General features: G+C 38.0%; 1 protein-coding gene across 1 annotated transcript in view; it reads left to right on the top strand.

The window, feature by feature from the left end:
- ITGB8 (integrin subunit beta 8) overlaps window positions 1–19703 on the top strand; it is a 67534-nt gene that overhangs the window by 22780 nt on the left and 25051 nt on the right. Inside the window, exons 3-6 of the mRNA XM_067562095.1 lie at window positions 1724–1898; window positions 7630–7876; window positions 9349–9514; window positions 14012–14170. Of these exons, the coding sequence (XP_067418196.1) occupies window positions 1724–1898; window positions 7630–7876; window positions 9349–9514; window positions 14012–14170 (747 nt within the window). The remainder of the gene's footprint in view (window positions 1–1723; window positions 1899–7629; window positions 7877–9348; window positions 9515–14011; window positions 14171–19703) is intronic.

The raw sequence follows: 19703 nt of genomic DNA, 5'->3' as shown, positions 1-19703 counted from the left end.
TCATCTGAGTTGGATGTTATTGTTTCTACTCTCTGGTTGAATGACTGTCTTATTTTATTCTTTTGCTGAAAAGATTTCAGTGCTGGTAAATAATGAATAACACACTTTCAGTATAAATATTTTAGATAAATCATCATTCCTATTTAAAATTCATTAAACTTTTTGGATTTGCCAACACTTTTTCATAAATAACTTATGGTATGCGCACAAACAAGAGTTAACATAACCCAGAAATGACAATTTGCTACATTATTTGCACATACACACACAAAAATTTGAATCTATTAAACTAGGTCTCATATTACTAAATGAAAGACTCTCCAGCATCAAAACTAATTAATAAATTTTGTCTGTGCCTGCTATGGCCATCTTTCAAAACTCCCTGAATTAGAGTAATTTTTTTGCAACCACACCCTTTTCATTTTTCTTTCCCATTTTATGTATTCTCCATGTCTTTGCTTAGCTGTGTGTGCTACTATGGGAGTGTTTTATGAATTTCAGCAAACAAAACCTGAATTATTTTGCCAATAAAAGGCAAATTGGTTAATATGCTTCTGTTTGATATTTTAAAAACATTCTCATACATTTAATTTGTTCTTTAAAAACCACTTGATTTGTGAAAGTAACCCATAAAAATCTGTGGCCCCAGAAGTTAATGGAGTAGGGCTTCATGAAAGATCATCTCATTCTATAGTTTGCTTAGTCTGACATACAAGCCCTCCCCAAGGTTGGGGTGGGAGGGAGCAAACCCAAACCCGCCTCTGTCTAAAAGTTTCAGAGTTATGTACAAGGGAGAGCTCCTTTGCGGAAGCTGCCTCTTATTGTCATACACATCTTCCAGTATTTTGGTAATTTAAGACACTTCCTGCCCCATGCAGAGGCAACCACAAAGCAAGCAGTCTACTGGTCTAACTGTATCTTAGAGCTCATGTAGGAGGAACAGGTAGGCTCAGCAGCTCATAGATTTTAAGGCCAGAAGGGACCGTTATTTCATGTAGTCTGACATCCTGTATCGCATGGGTCATAGAACTTCACCCAGGTGCCCCTGTTTTGAGCCCAATACAGCTCATCTGCAGTTCTTCAACTGCCCAAGATGTAGTAGGCTTCCTCCTCACTAAACACTCAAATAACTCTTCATACCCCATTCAAAAAACTTCAAAAATCTAGCAGTTGCCCCTGATTTCAATGGGAGCTGCTGAGTTTCCAACACACTTGAAAATATGGCCACTTGTTTAGCAACTTAACTTTAGATATAGTTCCTAATTTTGAAAATATTGTCTTAAACAAAATTACTGGTAGACTCTTCTGAAAAATGAGCTGTACATTTTGAAGTAAAGTAATATATTTGGATCTCACTACTTCAGAAAAAGAATGGTATGCACTGTCATTATGTCACTGTAAAGTTGTTTGTGCTACGTTCACTAAAGCAGTTCCACCAAAGACAGCTTGTGCAAAATCCTCTCTATTCCAAAAGTTTTGTCCTTTACAGAAAATATAATTTTAGCAATTAGATTTAACTTCTATTTTAAATATATTCTTGTCATTCTCCTTATTAAAAACATGTGGCTTTCATGGCCTTGCACAACAGTCTATGCAATTATAGTTGCATGTTCTGTTGTTTTGAAAAACTTGTTATTTGGTAACTTGATTTCCTTTGAAGATTACAAGATTTTTTTTTTTTTTAACTTAAAATGGTTTGTACTTTTCGCCTCTTTTCAAACAGGATTTTATGGCAGGAGCAACACAGAAGGGACGATGTGACGTTGTTTTTAATTTAATAAAAAAAGGATGCCAATCAGAATTTATTGAAAATCCCACCATTCGTGTAACAGTACCCAGCGACCACAAGGCAAATACACAAGTAACACCAGGAGAGGTTTCAATCCAACTGCGTCCAGGTTTGATTATCTAAAACGTGCTATTGTATTAAATCTAAACTAAATATAGGGAGACTTCATTCCTGTTTGTGAAGCAATGGTTGGAATTACTATTTAGAAGAATGAAACGAGCTATCTTTCACCTATAAAACTATTTGTAGAAGGATAACTACAGTGTTCCTATGGGTACAGCTAAGACTTATATCCATTGGTAGCTGTGCGTGGTAACTTGGAGTCAGGGCTGCCACTGCATTTCACAAACAAGGACATGGAGGTGAAGGTGGAAACTTTTTAGAGTGTTTTGTCTCATTTTTATTTATTAGCTGTGTCCATCCTGATCCACCAAGGTAATGTCAAGAATGGAGTTTTGCTCTTGGAAATATGCAGGTTAAGTTCCAGTGACTCATGAAAAACAGATTATAATTCTGTTGCTTGAATTATTCCAGAATAGGAAGAATGAAACCCACCTCAATAAACTAAATACTAAAACATATTGTTTGGTCCATAATGTTGACTATTTAACAAAATTGTTACAAAGTGACTTACACCCAAACACAAAAAAGACAGTTAGGATGTTTTTTGGATACACTCCTCTTGAAATCAGATTTTTTTGCTTTTTTCTTTAGTGTGAATTTAATGCACATAAATGCTAGAGTGAGAACATTGGAATATATTGTGTTATAACAAAATAGACCGTAGAGTAATGGGATTGTTGTAAAAACCCTCACTAAATTTCCTGACTGTTATGCAATTTAAAAATCTCAATATGATTTTTGTAATATAGTTATTTTCCCACATACACTCTAAACTCTCATTTCCAATGACCACATCATCCTATTTGATGAAAACTACCCAGAAAGGGAAAAGATAATACAAAATATACATGACTTTGAAGCCATTAGAAACCACAGAAATTGTCTCATCCAGGAGCGGGGGAGTGGGGAGGAGAGAGGGAGAATCTAGTGGTGTCATGGATGGGAGCAGTGGCTGTAGGTCTTCTAATCATTAACACTCCGTGAGGTTGTGCATGGATAGCTCCCATCTGATGGATCCTGGAGCATTTGCTTGGAATGCCTGCCTCTCTAGACTGTTCCCCAGCCCTCTTTCTATTCCTTCAGCCCAAGCTCCTGGCTAACTCAGTGGCCATGTTACAATTCATTCCTGGCCCACAGCTCTACATTCCACCCCTGTATTAGAGGTTAACGCTGGTCTCAATAACATTAATTTCCAGTGAAGTTATCAGTGGGAAAGTCCATGAGTTTCCAAGTGGTGCACACACTGTGGAACAAGAGCTACAACTCCTGCTACATTCTTTCCTGATGGCAAGGCCTCAACCCCCACTCCCAAAACAATAGTTCCAAAGGGATGTTGATATCTTAGAGGAAAGGGAGCTGTTCCTTCTTCTACACAACTTATATATGCAGCTCATGCAAGTGACATGTTTCCTCCCCTCACTGGCACATGTGCATGATCACTTTGCTGAAGTGTGTGTTTTGTTTTTGTGAGGCTTGGGACATCACCTGGGACTTTCAAAGGGGCCTAAGGGACTTAGGCCCCCAGGTTCCATTGACTTTTAGTGGGAATAAGCACCTATTTCTCTTTGATCCCTTTTGAAAAATCCCAGCCATTATATATGCTTTATTATACACTTTGGGTTCATAAATCATTAAATGACTTATGTGCACTAATATAGGCGGACTTTTTCATATGTATTATATTTAATAAATAATCCAAGTGACTATAAAAATACAGTAATTTGCATTTTACTTAACTGTTTCAGACCATTTCTGAGAGAACACACTTGAATGAAAACTGCTACTACGTACCTTTGCTGTGCATCCCAATGAAGTGGGGTGCCACTCTCTTACTGAAGCTCACTGCTCAGTTTATGGTCTGTCACAATTATAAAATATGCCTTTCTTCTCTCAGAAAAGCCATATATTTCCAAATTAACACAATTTTAAGGGCAAATTATTGCAATTCGTACTGCCCAAATAAATGATATTGTTGGATTATGTTGGCTGTCAGTGCAAGAGAAATAGAGAAATAGAAATAGAGAAATAGAGAATAGAGAAGTAGAGAATAAATGTTATAAACAGTGACATGATAATCCTTATAAATATATTGGATAAACTGTGCAATGTCAGACTTCATTTTAGACATAATGCTTAGAACACTTAAGTCACTTGTATCTGGTGAAGAAATGGTAGGAAGGCTTTACTGAATGGGACAGCTAGAATGAAACCCAGCGTAACTGTAGATATTAAAAAGTGCATAATAGATCTAAGTGTTATAGATCTAAGTTAAACACTGACCATATTTGGGAGAAGCACTGATATGAAATCATCTCCCACAGCTACATTCTCACACATGGATCTGCCAGAACAAAGAGAAGAGTGTACAATGTAAGTTGTGCTGCCTTAGAGGATGTATCAACAAACCTATTTTATTTTTCCCATTATCATACAAGCATCATAATTACATGTTATTTGCATGTTAATTTTGCAGAACTCATAATTTCTAGTATTGTAACAAGAGGGCATAACTGGGAGTAGTAAAATGAAGAAAAGGAAGATTTAGGCCAAATATATGGAGGTGATATCTGTTAGGCCCTATTTATGCTACTAAAACAAACTTGTTTAAGCACTGCTGTGAAATATGGCTGAGACTCAACTTTGTTATAATAATATTTCTTCTTTTCTGACTAGACCAAACCATCATTCTTATATTATACTAAGGAATTTTAACCTAGGGTGTTACCTGAGTTTAAACACTGTTTCATAAGAGGTTTATAATCTAATTGGGTGGGGAGTAGTAATTCACACAGACAAGAAGAAACATTTCAGTACTGCATTTTGGCCACAGCCATGTTTCAGAGTCATGTCTAAACAGGATTATTTTTGTAAAGTAGATGGAGGCTTGAGGTTGTAAAAAGACTTTTGAGAAAAATGGTGGAAATCTCATTTCTTGAGACATTAAACTACAGTGGACAAAGCAGTTGACAGTGCACCATAGGGAACAGCCCTGGTCTGGCAGGAGATAAACTAGATTTTCTAGTATGTCTCTTCCTTTACTAGTTCCTATTGGCCAAATGTGGTCCCTGACTAAGCAAACTCACATCAGAGACACTAGAATTGGGCACTCTAACCTTAAAATTGCTGCTGCTTTTTTCTTTTTTCTGTTTTTTTTTTTTTTGTTGTTTTTTTTTTCCTGCTCTGTGTTCTTCTTTTATCTTCTATGTTTAGCTTCTCCTATAAAAGTAATCTTCCTTTGAGGATACACAATCTGTATTACTTATAAACCCATACAATAAATTTATTGGCTAAAATTCCTAGATTGTGGATTTGTTTGTTTTTGGTTTTTGTTTGTTTTTTGTTCTCATTAACTATCTGCTTACAAAGGCACCTAAAGTTGATATAGAGAATAACTTCCCAGGTTCCTTTGTACATCTAAACTTGCTCTCAAATGAATGGAAAGCCATTGTTTGACCAGCTCAGTTATGTATGATCATGTGTCCCTCGACTCACTGTAGCCTACAGAAGGAGATGTGAGGGGAGAAATGCCTCAAGTGTACTACTGTAAACCTATACAAATTATAGCCACAGTCAAAAAGATAATACAATGTTTAACGAGGAATCTGGATCCTCGGTAGAAAAGCATTAAGGGAACAAAGATCTGAATCATCTTCAAATCTTACTGCTAGAATGAAGCACCATTTCCATCCCTCAAATTAGTACAACTATAGGTCACATTCTGATATCCTTACTCACACTGAATCATATTTTATTTCTCTAAAAATCCTATTGACTTCAGAGAGACTAGTTGTAGAGTAAGGTGCAACTCAGACTTAGGAAGGATGTTGGAATCTGGGCCTATATTGCAGCTGTAATTCAATTCATTTAGTAGGGCTCTGAAACATTGGGTTAATGTGCAACACAGCCTTCTGAAAAGCTGGTGTAGGTAATCTGCTTTCTGTAAGTGAAAACCAGTTTAGAGCTCTCCTAGTCCTAAATGAACATCTGTCCGTTTCACAGAGTAATATGCTCAAGAGAGGCATATGACTGAAATAGCCAGGAGTACTGAGACTCAGAATTGAATAGATTGGCCACATTCTGCGCTTAGTTATACCCAGTGGAGTTGCACAGGTGTAACTGTGGAAAGAATTTGGTTCACTGTATGGCGTTTGTATGGCATGCTATGCAGAATAAAAGTGTATGTGGGGAGGATTTTTGTTTTGTTTTTAATCCTGACTTTTAGGATTCATTTATGTAATCAGAAAAGTAAGGATTTATGTGGAAGAAAATAAAAGCTCTATTTATGACCAAATGTTTTACACTGTGGGAGTTTGCATTACAAATTAGAGACTATGTGAGGTTCCTTTACAAAAAAAAATATTTTCATTGGCAAGCAGGAAACATACAGGTGGAGTTTCAACACACTAAAATTTTGTTTTTTCATACAAGAGATGGTCATGGACAAAACCTGAAATTTTCAGATGGGAAATGTTCATATCTACCCCTCCCCGCTTCTCATCTCCCCCAAAAAATCATCCGATACACCACCTTATATATATATTTTTTTCATTTTAACTCAGTGGAGCAGATCCTCAGTTGATGTAAATTGCAATAGCTCTGTTAAAGTCAATAGCCAATTAACACAAGCTGAGGATCTTATCTAGTAGTATCATTATAAACTAATATCTGGCATAAATGCATGGACACTTCTTTATGATTTTTTTTTAAAGCTTCTGCTTGAGCCTGTTGCACACTAGCTTTGGTGAGCAGCTATAATAATCTCTGCTGTAGCCTTTATCCTGCACTTGTCCTTCCTTATTGGTTTGCTACATCCTCATTGTGTCATGTGTAAGATTGTAAGATCCTTATTCAGGGATTGTGCCATCTTATTTGTTCTGTGAGGTGCCTAGCACATTTTTGGATGCTGTGAAATAAGAAATGATTCAGACTCTCACAATGTTGAAATTAAAATGTTATCCAGTTGTGTATTCATGTTTTTGTTTTTTTGCTGGCATTGCAAAAAAATAAATAATAATAGGCTGATCTCTTTTAAAGGTTAGTGTTTTTTCTTACATGAGAGATTGTAATGTGGGTCTGTAGGACAGACAGACAGACAGACATTTGACATCCTAAGATAAAAGACTAGCTCTGTTTTCGTCTGAGGTCAGTGTAGGGATTTTTCTTCTTAAACTCACATTTTAGTTTTTCTTTTAATCCTTGAAAGATTTCTCATTGACTTCTTTAGCAACAAAGTGATGGAAAACTACATAACTAGGCATTTCAGGTGCTGTTCTCGTTGGAGTATGTGTATATATAATACTTATAGAGTTAGACACACCTATCATGGGGAGAATGGACCCATTTGTTAGTGAAGTAAAATAGTAGTTAGAAACTGTCAGCCTTGAAGTGATTGAAATTCTCTCCGTTTTTGAGTCATGGTTCCTGTCTGGTATAATGCCAAATGGACTGTGTAATCAGGAATGTAAAAGATAATAGGAAAAGGTCCTTTTTAAACAATAAACTACATAGAGTCTAGCTAAATAAGCAATCTAGACAGGCCCTTTCATATTCATTTTTGATGTGCATTTAAAACCTTCATTTCCTTTTTTAATTTATTTTTTCTGTTTGCCTGCAAATGTTTACAGTGCCTGCGACATTAAAGATAAATTTGAAGTGTTTTTAAAAGAAAGGGTTCATTTGAAAATATTTAATAAACGTTTTTGTTTCCTTTCAACCAGGAGGTGAAGCAAGCTTTATGTTAAAAATCCATCCTCTAGAGAAGTATCCTGTGGACCTTTATTATCTAGTTGACGTCTCAGCATCTATGCACAACAACATAGAAAAATTAAATTCTGTTGGATTTGATTTATCTAAAAAGATGGCAAATATTTCCCTTGATTTTCGACTTGGCTTTGGATCATATGTGGATAAGACTGTTTCGCCCTATATTAGCATTCACCCAGGCAGAATCCATAATCAGTGCAGGTATGTAATGATGTGTATTTATCTGAGTAATGCCAGATGACACAAATGGTATAAATAGTATCTTAATTAAACATAGTATGCTCCATTATAATTTTTTTTAAACTTCCAGCAATGTTAAGAAAAAAGGCTTCTTTCATGCGGTATTTGGTGATTATTTTTAAAATTTCAATACCACTTAAGGCATATGTTTTTACATTTTAAATATGCTTTTCTGTTTAAAACAATATCAAACGTGATAAATTATTTTGCATGTTTATTTCCTAGTTCCTTTCAAAACTTATGTGTTAAAATGCTTTCCATTACATTTTCCCTTTCATCCCTGTGATATATTATTTTTCCCAGTTTATTTAACAAGCAAAAAAGAACCTCTTGGGTTTGACTGTCGTTCTTACTTGGCCAAACCCCCATTTTCCCTAAGTAAGAAGTACAAAACTGGACCAATTATTTTTGCATGTGACATGCATTTGAATGCAATGAACAAATTATGTAAGGTGAGAGATCATAGTCCAATATCTCTACAGAACAAGACTCCACACAACAAATCTAAATACCTTTATATGTAAATCAGATTGTTTACAAAGAATTAATATTAACCTTTTTATATCATATATACTTTTGTGCATTAGCTCTTCTGTAAGGGACTGATTCCAAGTCCATTTAAATCAATGGACAGCTTTTCAATATTTCAGTGGGCTTTGAATCAGGAACTAGTTCTCTGAATCATTTTAAGCACTAGTATATGTGCCTCAGTCCCACTAAAGTCAATGCTTAACTGTGTTGCAGAAAAAGGGCCTAACTATGGGTTCTGGAATTAGCTCATGTAGCACTTAACTCAAAGCTTCCTTAACATAAAGTTGTAAAAATTATTGTTTAACCTCTCAGAATTTGAGAAATTCATCTCCCATCCACGTGGCTATGTAACTATTATTAATTTCCAATGTGAGGTATATGCACATGTTTGTGCCCTTTAGAGTTGATAGTTTTTAGGTTTTGATCCTGTAGCTCATGGTTGTGTGAAATTGTTACAAGATCTAGTTCTTAGTATGTAATAGTCTTTTATCAGGACACAGAAAAATTGAATGTGAAATCTAACACTTTCATTTCTTAGTGATTCCAAAGGGATCATGTGCTGTGTGAGGTTATACTGTCTCTTGCTATATTTTGCTGTACATTAAATTCTGTACAGTAACATTGCTTATTATTTGTTAAGATTGCATAAAAGTAATTAGGATTGAATACACTTTTCATATAACTAGAAGAAAAAAGAACATGCACTAATTTTTCTTCAACATAAACTAGAAATATTTCTAGTTCCAGTGAGTCTAATAAATATTCTTTTATAAAAACACAATATATATTTTTCAAAATGTATATATTCACATGCTCCAGAAAACCCACTTGCTACTGGACTTATTAAAATTACTTTCAAATAAGAATATAACTCGATTGGCTTGCTTTGTTTCCTCCTACAGTGATTATAATTTAGATTGTATGCCACCTCATGGTTATATTCACGTGCTGTCCCTGACTGACAACATAGCAGAGTTCAAAAATGCAGTGAATAAACAAAAGATCTCTGGGAATATTGATACACCTGAAGGGGGTTTTGATGCTATGCTTCAGGCAACTGTGTGCCAGGTAAGAAGATTTCTGAACAAACAACTGAATGGCAGTTCAGCAACAGATCTTGATTTATCATTGTTTCTGTTCTCAATTATATTGAGCCTTTTATAATATAGTAATCATGCTACTATCCGCTCTGTGCCTGACAGAGTTATAACATTTCCCTAGTCTCTCCCCTCTCCTCCCCCCCCCCCCCCATTCCAAACTCCAAGCCATCAAGGTGCCGTTTGAAGATCACTTTCTTTTTGTTGGAAGAAGACTGAATAGGGGAATCCCTTTCAGTGCTGGTTATTGATGTGGCTTTTCTATGACAAAAGATTATGAAAAATGGCACTTTCCTACTAAACAGATGTGTCCCTTGCGTGTGGGATCAGATGCAATATTGCTGATTTTGGTGACAGAAGTAAATGTTACTGTGTCTTCCTCCTATCAGCAGAGCCAACACTGCAGTGGGAGACCAAGCTGGGAGTAAGCTCTCCTGCATCAACAGAATTGTTTACTAAGCTCCAGTCAGTTGCACTTACACAAATTATTGAAGGTATAATTTAAAGTCAGGAGTGGAACGAGTGGAACTGAGGATCAAATTGGGTCTGAAAACCTTTATTATTGGTGATGGACAATACCTATCTTGACTCTCCTATCATGGATTGGATTTTCAGGGTTGACAGTTGGAAAAAAAACTAACTGGAAACTTGTAAACTGAAGATATTTGAGATTTGTAAATCATTGAGACACAATAATGATAAAACGCCACATAACAGTTTTAAGCTTTTTAAAGAGCAGACCTGATCTTCAGCCGAACAAAGAGAGGTTCCACTGAGCAGCACAAAGTCGTCCATCTATCTTTCTTTTAAGAGCTGGGCATGTGGTTTGAACTTTCTGATATCCTCCATTTTAGAAAATATTGTCATTGCCTTATATGGTTTTAGAAAATAGAGGCATTTCAATGTCAATTCAATCTTGCAAAGAGTTTATACTTAAAAGCAAAAAAACCCCACCTTACTACATGGCTACAGAAGCATCTCCATGTTCCTCAGAGTAGAAAAGAATGAGGAGAGATCTATATGACACTCAGAGGTGAGTGTCCATCCAGACCTCTTGCTTTTTGGTATGTAAAGCAATGCAATGCCTGTTCAGTTTAGCAGGCAAGACTTCTGGACGCTGGTACTTACTGTTCATGTCAAGAGAATCAGGTCAGGATTCTTTATTGTTCTCTCTTATACATTTACACATTTCTTTTAAGACAGGGGAATGAGTTGAGAGAATAATCAAAGTAGTCTTCCTACCCTCACTCCAAAAAGACCAGATTAACTTGGGGCCTCTTTATTTTTAAAAGAGGAAGAGTGGTGAAGTAGGCAAAACAAAAATACAAAACATAGATATCCTGATCACAGCTGCTACAAAAATTACTCTGAAGTACTGAAAAGATTTCTCACATTTAAATGTTGATCATTGGATGCATTCCATACTTATGACATTCAAGTTTGAAAGGGGTTATGTGCTTCAAAAAATAATAGAATGGAAACATTCATGCATATAGACAGTCCTTCCTGTTAATTGAATTGTGGACTAAAATGGATGAGAACAATGTGCATTTCATAAGGACACGCGTGAGCTGTATGTTAATTAATATGAATTAATTTTGCATAGAGTAGAACTTTCTAACTTGTCCTGACTAGGAGACTCATTGCCAATTATCATTCTTACAAATTAGAGAGTTATGAAAAATGCTGAGAGGAAAAATAAAACATACCATATCATAACATGTTCTCTGGTCACTAATTTTTACAAGTGTAGTTTAGCTTTAATTATTTAGAATAACACTTCACAGCCTTCTCTTCTCCCATCCTACAACCCACCATCCTTGGGTCTGTGTTTTTCAGAGTCACAGCTGACAAGTTTTGTGCAGCTCCAGGTGACATTTTCTGCCATTTTTTAATGGACTAATTTGCCCATAAACACCTAGCAGTCAACATACCCGATCCCAAGCAGTGACAGGTTAGGACATGGCACAGATTTTGGCAGCTGTAGCTGGAGTAGGTGGGAGGGAGTTGCTGGGGTTGCTGAGGTAGGTGGGTGGGTGAGGGAGTGTCTGGGAGTGTTGGGTTAGGTGAGCTCTGGGTTTCTGGAAGGAAGTTGGGTGCCAAATGGGTATTGTCATGGGGAAGTTGGATTTGGCTTGTTGAATGGGTACTGCCTGGGTTGGCTGGGTTTTGGTGACGGCTGGCAGCAGAGCTGGGAGAGCCACTGAGCCCCAGGCACCTTTTTATCACCACCACTGCCAGCAGCGGGGACAGAAGCGAGAAAGGAGGCAGAGCACCTGTCTGCAGAGCAGGCACTACAGCACCCCTTGGCAGCTCGAGGGAGCCATAGGCCAACTCTGCAGCCCAGCTGAATATATACCTTCCTTGCCGAATGTATGGGTGTCATACGTGATGCATGAACTTGGGGGGCGGGGAGCGGTGGAGACCACGAGATTGAGTGTGAGGCACTGGGCTGAGTGAGGAGAGGGAATAAATGAGTGAGTGCAGGGCAGACAGAATGGTGCAGGGGGCTGGGTAAGAGGAAAGGGAATGGGACAGTTTGTGCTTCTAGCTTTTAAACTTGAGTTCAAGCAGCCGTTTGTTCCACGCACAGAAATAAAATTAAGTGGGATGTGGGTTGACACCCAACCCCCCACCATTTCAGATGGCCCTTTTGTGGGTGGCCCTACCAGTCTATGTGGGAGAAGGGCTGTGAGTGTGTGTGCGCGATCATGGAAGGCTGAAATGTAGAGGTGGGGCCACAGCATATGAGACCTTGATCACTGATGTGGGGGAGTGACTAGGGTCCCGGCCCTACTGCTGCAAGCTTAGACCATTCTACACTGCTCCAGCATTACATTCCTCTCCCTCTTTTCTCAAAGATGTGGTCATTGTGAGGTGCACATTGCTCTGTTTAACACACAGTGTTCTCTAAAGGGTGCTTCACTCCATCCTCTAGTTATGTCTTTTAGGCTGAGTGGGCCTGACCATAGGAGATTAGAGGGTTAGTATTTTACTATGTACAGCACTTCCACAAGCAGTGAGGGTTTACATATCATATTTAATGTAGCAGAAGTGTGCTACCTATCTATCTGGTGCTCTTACACACTCCAAGCTTTTTAATTGAAAGTAATTAACCTTTGGAACAATTTACCCAGGGTCATGGTGGATTCTCCATCACTGACAATTTTAAAATCAAGACTGGATGGTTTTTTCTAAAGGATAAATGGCCTGTGTTGTAGAGGAGATCAGACCAGATGATCACAATGGACCCTTCTGGCTTGGATATCTATGAAGAATGAGGGCAGAAGTAAATTGCTATCAATGTTATCTTCCAGAAATGTAGACCTATAATGTTACATAAAAATAATTGAGGCAAACTCTGGAGCCTTTACTCAGGTAAAACTCCTGCTTGCTTTGCTGGTAGTTTTACCTGAGTAAAGACTGACTCAGAGTAAGTCCTTCAGGATTTGACCCATTGTTAGGTAATATATATCCATGCTTCTGATTTCATAGGAGAATGATGATACTGATAGTTATAATTTTTTTCACGTTAAATTTTGTTTAGTAGAATGGATGCAATATCCTAACTGATGCTATGTTTGTGTCCTTTTTGAGACGCTATTTAGTAAAAGGAATTTTTACAGAAGAACAGTGTTTCTTTTGACTCTAGTATCATTAAGCATATTCAAAACGTGTTGTATTCATTCAGAAAATTGCTCTGTGTTTCTTTCAATTATTTAATGGACTAATTTGCATATGCCCATAAACATCTTATAGTCAATATACCCAGTCCCAAGCAGTGGCAGGTTAGAACATGGCACAGATTTTGGTAGCTGTAGCCGAAGTAGGTAAGAGGGAGTTGCTGGGGTCTCTGCGGGTATGCAGGTGGGTGAGTGTCTGGGAGTGTTGGGTTAGGTGTCAAAGAATTTCAAAGAAAATCAAATAATTTTACAAACACTGTGCAGTTGAGTTGGTAGGTACTAACATCACAAATGGAATTTGGCAGTTGTGTTGTACCAGCACATTGTATTTACACAACAAATATTTGTGACTCAATTTTTATGGGTGGTGTCTCTTTAAAAAAAAAAAGGGGGGGGGAGGGGGGGGAGAGGGGGAGAAAGGAGAAAACGAGAAGTCAATGAAAATAAATCCATCTGCTTCAAGGTGAATTGAAATCACCAGAACTCATTTCTTCAAGACTTGCTAACCCTAGCCCTCAATCCAACAAAGCATTTAAACATGTGCAGAACTTTAATCTCATAATGCTTTGCAGGATCAGGACTAATACTCAACCTCATATGTAAAGAATTAATGCTTTAAATACTTCATCTGCCTAGAGTGTTTGCTTACACTCAGCTTCAGAGCTTATGTTTTGTTTTTAAGCAGTGCAGTACCTGAAAGTAGTCTTACATTGGACTTCCATAATCATATTTGCATTTGTAGAATTAAATTCAATTTCATTCTCATGTGTACTTTTTTCTTTTAGAGCCATATTGGTTGGCGCAAAGAAGCAAAGCGACTACTTCTTGTGATGACAGATCAGACCTCTCATCTGGCCCTTGATAGTAAATTGGCTGGAATAGTAATTCCCAATGATGGAAATTGCCATCTGAAAGATAATGTGTACATCAAAGCTACAAGTATGGTAAGGTATATGTCATACGCCCTTACCTTTGGGAAGGCAATGCATTGTAAAATTTGAAAATCAAGATTTTGAATTGGCGTTAAACTGATACTTCTATTTAAATTAGTAAAATATTAATATTTGCCCTAGTAAGCAGGATATAGGGCCAAGAACAAGTGTGATGGAAGTAAAATTGTTGACATTCTTTCTAGCTGAGATAACATTTTTCAGTAATCCATTTTGACAGGTCAGCAGTGTTCTGCAAAGCACAGTATATTAGGGTAATTTTAGGAGGTAAGTTACCATCTGACAGATCAGCAGTTCTCAACCGGGGGTTGTGAACCCCCAGGGGGGGCACAAGCTAATTTCAGGGGGTCCATGAATCAGGGCTGGTATTAGGGTAGCTGGAGCCCAGGAAAGAAAGTTCAAAGCCCTGAGCTCTGGCACTCCACGGCTGAAGTTCAGAGCCCTGAGATGTGGCACCCCGTGGGGCAGAAGCCCCAAATCCCACCACCCCATGGCTGAAGCCCTGAGCCCTGGCACTCAGTGGGACAGAAGCCCCAAGTCCCTCCCCACCTTGCAGGGCTGAAGCCCGGAGCCCCCAGCTCTGCATGGCTAAAGCCCCGAGTCCCCAGGACAGAAGCCCCTAGCCTCACTGTCCTTCGGGGCAGAAGCCCTAAGCCCCTCGGCTGGCAGCTGAAACTCAGAGCCCTCCTGCCCCACGTTGAGCCCTGGGGTGTTTATAGCATCTTGGGCGGGGCCTCAGAAAGAAAAAGGTTGAGAACCCATGTGATAGATTACCTACATCGGTTGTGTAGAATGTAAAAGGGAAGAAGGAAAATCCTCATTTTGTTGCATTATTTCTACAGGAGAATATGCTAGCAATTTGCAGGAGTCTTGCTTTATTTTGTAGAGACTGCTTCTAGTAAATCAAACAGTGATGGTAGTGCTTTAAGGTCAGGGGATGCTTGGTGTCATTGAAGGAGGTAGAGGACATGGTCTTAAAGAAATCAGGCAGGAAGGACGATCTATAATACTTAGAAACAAATTCAATCTTGGCACACTCGAAGGAGTCTTGTGCCAGAGGGGTTTAAAGTGTTAGCACAGATTTAGATACGTCTGAATTCCACAGAGCATGAGTTACTGTTTTATGTATTCATGCAAAAAATGGTTCAAATACACTGGTATGCAGTGATAACCTGTTTATATTCAGCAGGTTTGTTTTAGCTTCTTCAATAATGTATGAAAAAATCTATAGTTTTGGAAAGCAATTTTTCTCAGATTTGTAGGATTTAGTGAAATTGGTATTAACCTATTAGTTCAGTCAGGGGAATAGGAATGACTGCCTAACCCCTACATTACCACCAAATAAGCAGATTCCGGAAATATGAAATGACAGGTGCGTCTTTGGTTTATGCAGTGCCATTGCAACACAGCATTGTCCATGAAACAAACATTGCCAGCAGATAATGTTGCTGCCTACAGGAGCTCACATCGTAAGGCACACATTTAGCTCTAGTGTAAGATGGCAGCAATCGCAGTAGGAATACCATTTACATATACCAAGGCTGATTTTGATCCCAAAAGCCCAGTGTACACAGGAAAGGCACAATAGAGCAAACAGTGTATACAAAAGCAGTAGAATACCTTCCAGAACATCCACTGTGTGTTATGTGACCATTGAAGCTGAAATGCTTCTTGAAATATGTGGGTGTTTAGAAGCTTGGCAGACTCTGACTGGAAGGCTGTTTGGATTTCAGATTATCTGATGTCCTTCCATTAATTTACTCCCTCTGTCACCTTTTGTATATTTCCCCTTGCTTATCAGGCTTGTTTATTGCCCTTTGGCTAGTCTGTTTGGTTTCAGTATTGTTATACTGCTCCAATGATGTAAATAACCATTCCATTTAATCTGTTTCATACAAGTAACCCATCAGCTTTCCTTCAGCAGAACAAAAGACTATATATTTGTGAGTTATAGTCTCATTTCAGTTCCACTGGTGTGAAACACCTTTTACTTCAGAGGAGTTGAACTATTATAACAGAGGAGAATTTGACTCTGTATATTAAATAATTGCTTTAGATATAGATCTTTTCTCTGGTGTCCAAGACTCTTCAAATTTTGGAGATTATCCATCTGTTAAAAAGCAAAACCATTGTTTTCTGTGATTGCTGAGAATTTAACTGATACATTTTCCAGTTGAAAACTGAAGTAACCAGTATAAAACAAAACAAAAATGAGCTTCTGTATTAAGCCAGGATGGCTGCTAATTGCAGAAAGGGTTTTAAATGATCTTTCTGAACTGAAGGCTTTTGGGGTCCTACTCTTGCGTGCATGGATACTTCCAAATGGGGTCAAACCTCACCATGTGTTTTTTGCACTGTAGTTTTTGTAGAAGAGGCAGTAATCTTTGTCTCCCAAACCAAGTCATCCATGGATTTCCCACCTCAGGCATGTTTTGTTACAACTGCTCTGCTGATCCTCTTTCCAGTTCTGCCACTGGCTGATGCATGCAGACATGTGGGAAGTTGTGTAACAAGCAGACATTGGAAAGAGTTTGTCCACTCTGTGGATCTTTCACAATATCAGACGTTTTGGAATAGATCTGATACAGCAGCATAATGCTTATGCTTCTTACCCCATGCAGAGCTGCTGTGCCATTTCCTATACAAATTGCTGCTTTGTTTTGCTCTATAGCTTTTATCCATACAGAGTTCGTGGCATATCTGTCCCTGCAAGCTTGATCTTAGAGATGGAAACGATCTAGTAGATCATTAGGTCCTCATTTATGCACTACAGGCCACTTCCCTGCCCTTTAAATGAATCAAATGTGTTGTGGTTTCGTCTAAGGGTGACCAGCAAGATGTTGGAAGAGATAGGGTTTGATGCTGTTTATTGTTTATGGAACACCTGGTCCTGGAAAGACTGACTGATTAGGATTGTTGTGGAGGTGATTCTGGTTTTCTAATTACAGTGGGAATATCAGGGATGTCAAATCTTGTCTACCCTGTTTTTGCTGGAGGTTTCCTTTTTTTTCTGCCTTTCATTAAGGGACTGGAGAGACTGACTTTAATAAGGTATTTTCAAATCTGGAAAAAAGTCCTCCTCCTCACTATTAATTTAAATTTCACTTTCTTGATACCTGTGATAATCCTACTAGTCCTCTAGTCACCCAGAGACCCTTTCAAGAAAAACAGAGACAGACCTGACTTTCTAATAAAACAATAAAACAAAAAGAAAACTTTTGCTTTGGTTTAGAAAGAAGACATGACTGTTGTTTTTCCTCTTTTTTAAAATACAGTCTGTACAATAAAAAGCGTGTTTGATGTTTTGTGTTTTGGTTTTATTTTTCTCCCTTATAGATCACTTTCTAACAATATTTTTACAAAACAGAAGAACCATTTGTCATCAGACTGTATTCCTAGTAGCCTCAAGAAATAAACTAGGGAATAACATAAGAGAGTGTAATTGGTGTGTTTCTGTTTTCACTTAGCTGTGCTAATGAAGAGGATTCCACTGTATTTACATACAAATACTTGCCTTTAGGATTAAAATTGTTTCCAGTTTGTCAGTGTTTTCCTTGGCTTCTTTCTGGCTTTTATTAAGGTCTCCAGGAAAGCATGTGTGATGGGAGAAAAGGAGACTCTTCTTTTTTAATTAGAAATGTCCTTGGTTCACTCCCTCCTCTTCTCCCTTGAAATATTTAATATCTCTGATAATTATCTTCTAAACCCAAGAACACAGTAGGCTGGAGTTGGGAAAGAGCAGTGATGTAACTGGAACTAGAAAGGCTATCTAAAAAGGGAGTACATTTTCCTGGTTAGTAGAGAGAAAAAATTAGATAAAATACATAAAACATAGTAAGATTCTTACAGGAAGCAAAATGGGGTAGATGACTAATTCTGTTGCCAGCTGTGTCTTGTTATGACATTGTAATGTGTCTGTATTGTAACAGAAAATCTGCTAGAAAATCTGCTGGAATTTTCTGTTGACATTTTTTACTGTGACCTCATTTTTTTAAAGTAAGAAACAAGTTTCCAAACTCATCTAAAATGACATTTCAATACATGACACAACAAATTTGGACGTTACAATGAGTTAAAGTGAAAATATAGGTAACCTGTAGTTGCACTTATAAATTAACTAGCTGAGGTATAGACTTGGGACCCAATCCTACAAACCCTTATTTACATAAGACTTCAATGAGCCCCATCTGAGTAAGAGTTTGTGTCAAAAGGAGCCCACTCCTGCTCCCACAGAACTCATTAGGAGCTTTGCCATTGGTTTCAACCTTACCTCTGGCTGACCTTGCTTGAATGTTTGTTGCTGCAGTTTGACTATTGGCCTGGACCACACAAACTCAGAAATAGATCTGAGTGAATAATTGATTTTTTCAGTTCAGTTGCCAAATAAAAAAATCTGGAAAAAGAAATTGGTTAATTTCAAACCACAATTGACTTGTTTCTTCCTCCCTCCCCAGCAAAAAAATTTAGTTTTGGTTCAAAACTGCTTCGATCCTTTCAAAATTGTTTTCTTCTCTTTTTTTTTTTTTTTTTATTCAGCCGAAACTATATGCTGAATTTAACCCAAATTCACAAACTGCATTTCGCCAGCTGTACTAAGCCTTGTCTATGTTAGAGCATTTTGGTGTTGCAACTCTATAAAAAGCATCTTGCATCCACTCACACAACTCCTTCCGTGGTGCATGGGCTTTCAGTCTGAGAAAAGCACGGTTGCACCCAGCATGTTTAGTTGATATGCCATTATAAAGGGAGGCTATTGCAGATGCAACCATACAGTTGGTCCTCCCATTGATCTTCCAGAGTGATCCTAGTAAATTACACCTCCACAACTTCTTCCCCCTCTGCCAATCCAAACAGGCCAATGGTGCTGTTTGGGTGGTCCCATCTTATAGAGGCACAGAAAACTATTATAAATAGACTTTATTTCAGTTTTCTCATTAGTTTTTCTACAATGGTCTGTACAGTAGGAGTTTTGTGGAAGTGCCATATTGAGCTACCAAAATAGCCTTTATTCCAAAGTTTGCTAAAAACGTGCAAAACGTTAGTTTTCCCTGTTAGATCTGATTTCTTTACTGAACTTATGAGTTTGATCTAGCCAATGTTTCTCAACCTCAGAAGTGGGCCCCCATGGGTGGTGCGACATTAGTCTGGGATGGGTGGGAGTGATGTAAATAGGACAAAAGCAGTGGTACTGATTGGTTCTATAACTCTTTCTGTCTTACTCCAACATTTATGGTCAAGGCGCATCCTTCTGTGGTTGAATTATGAGCTTCCTCCTTTCCCTCTCTGCTTCTGCAGTATCTATTACTACAGATCATTGTAGGAACAGTTCAAGTATACAGCACTGTAAGTAAAAGCAGCAGTCTATTGGCTCTAGCCCAGCTCTTCTCTGCTTCCATGTCCGTCTCATTTGTCAATAAGGGCACATGCAGCCTGCCCTTATTGAAACACCAATGAATGTTCCAACCTCTAATATATGTCCTTACCACTTTCATCATCTTGAGTAGCATGTTGTCTTCTGGTGAACAAG

This window comes from Emydura macquarii, unplaced genomic scaffold (assembly GCF_026122565.2).
Source record: "Emydura macquarii macquarii isolate MOO-44397 ecotype Brisbane River unplaced genomic scaffold, CSIRO-AGI_Emac_v2 contig_2422, whole genome shotgun sequence".
NCBI classification, from domain to species: Eukaryota; Metazoa; Chordata; order Testudines; family Chelidae; genus Emydura; species Emydura macquarii.
The sequence above is the reverse complement of the archived record's forward strand: the minus strand, read 5'-3'. Positions and strand labels throughout refer to the sequence as shown.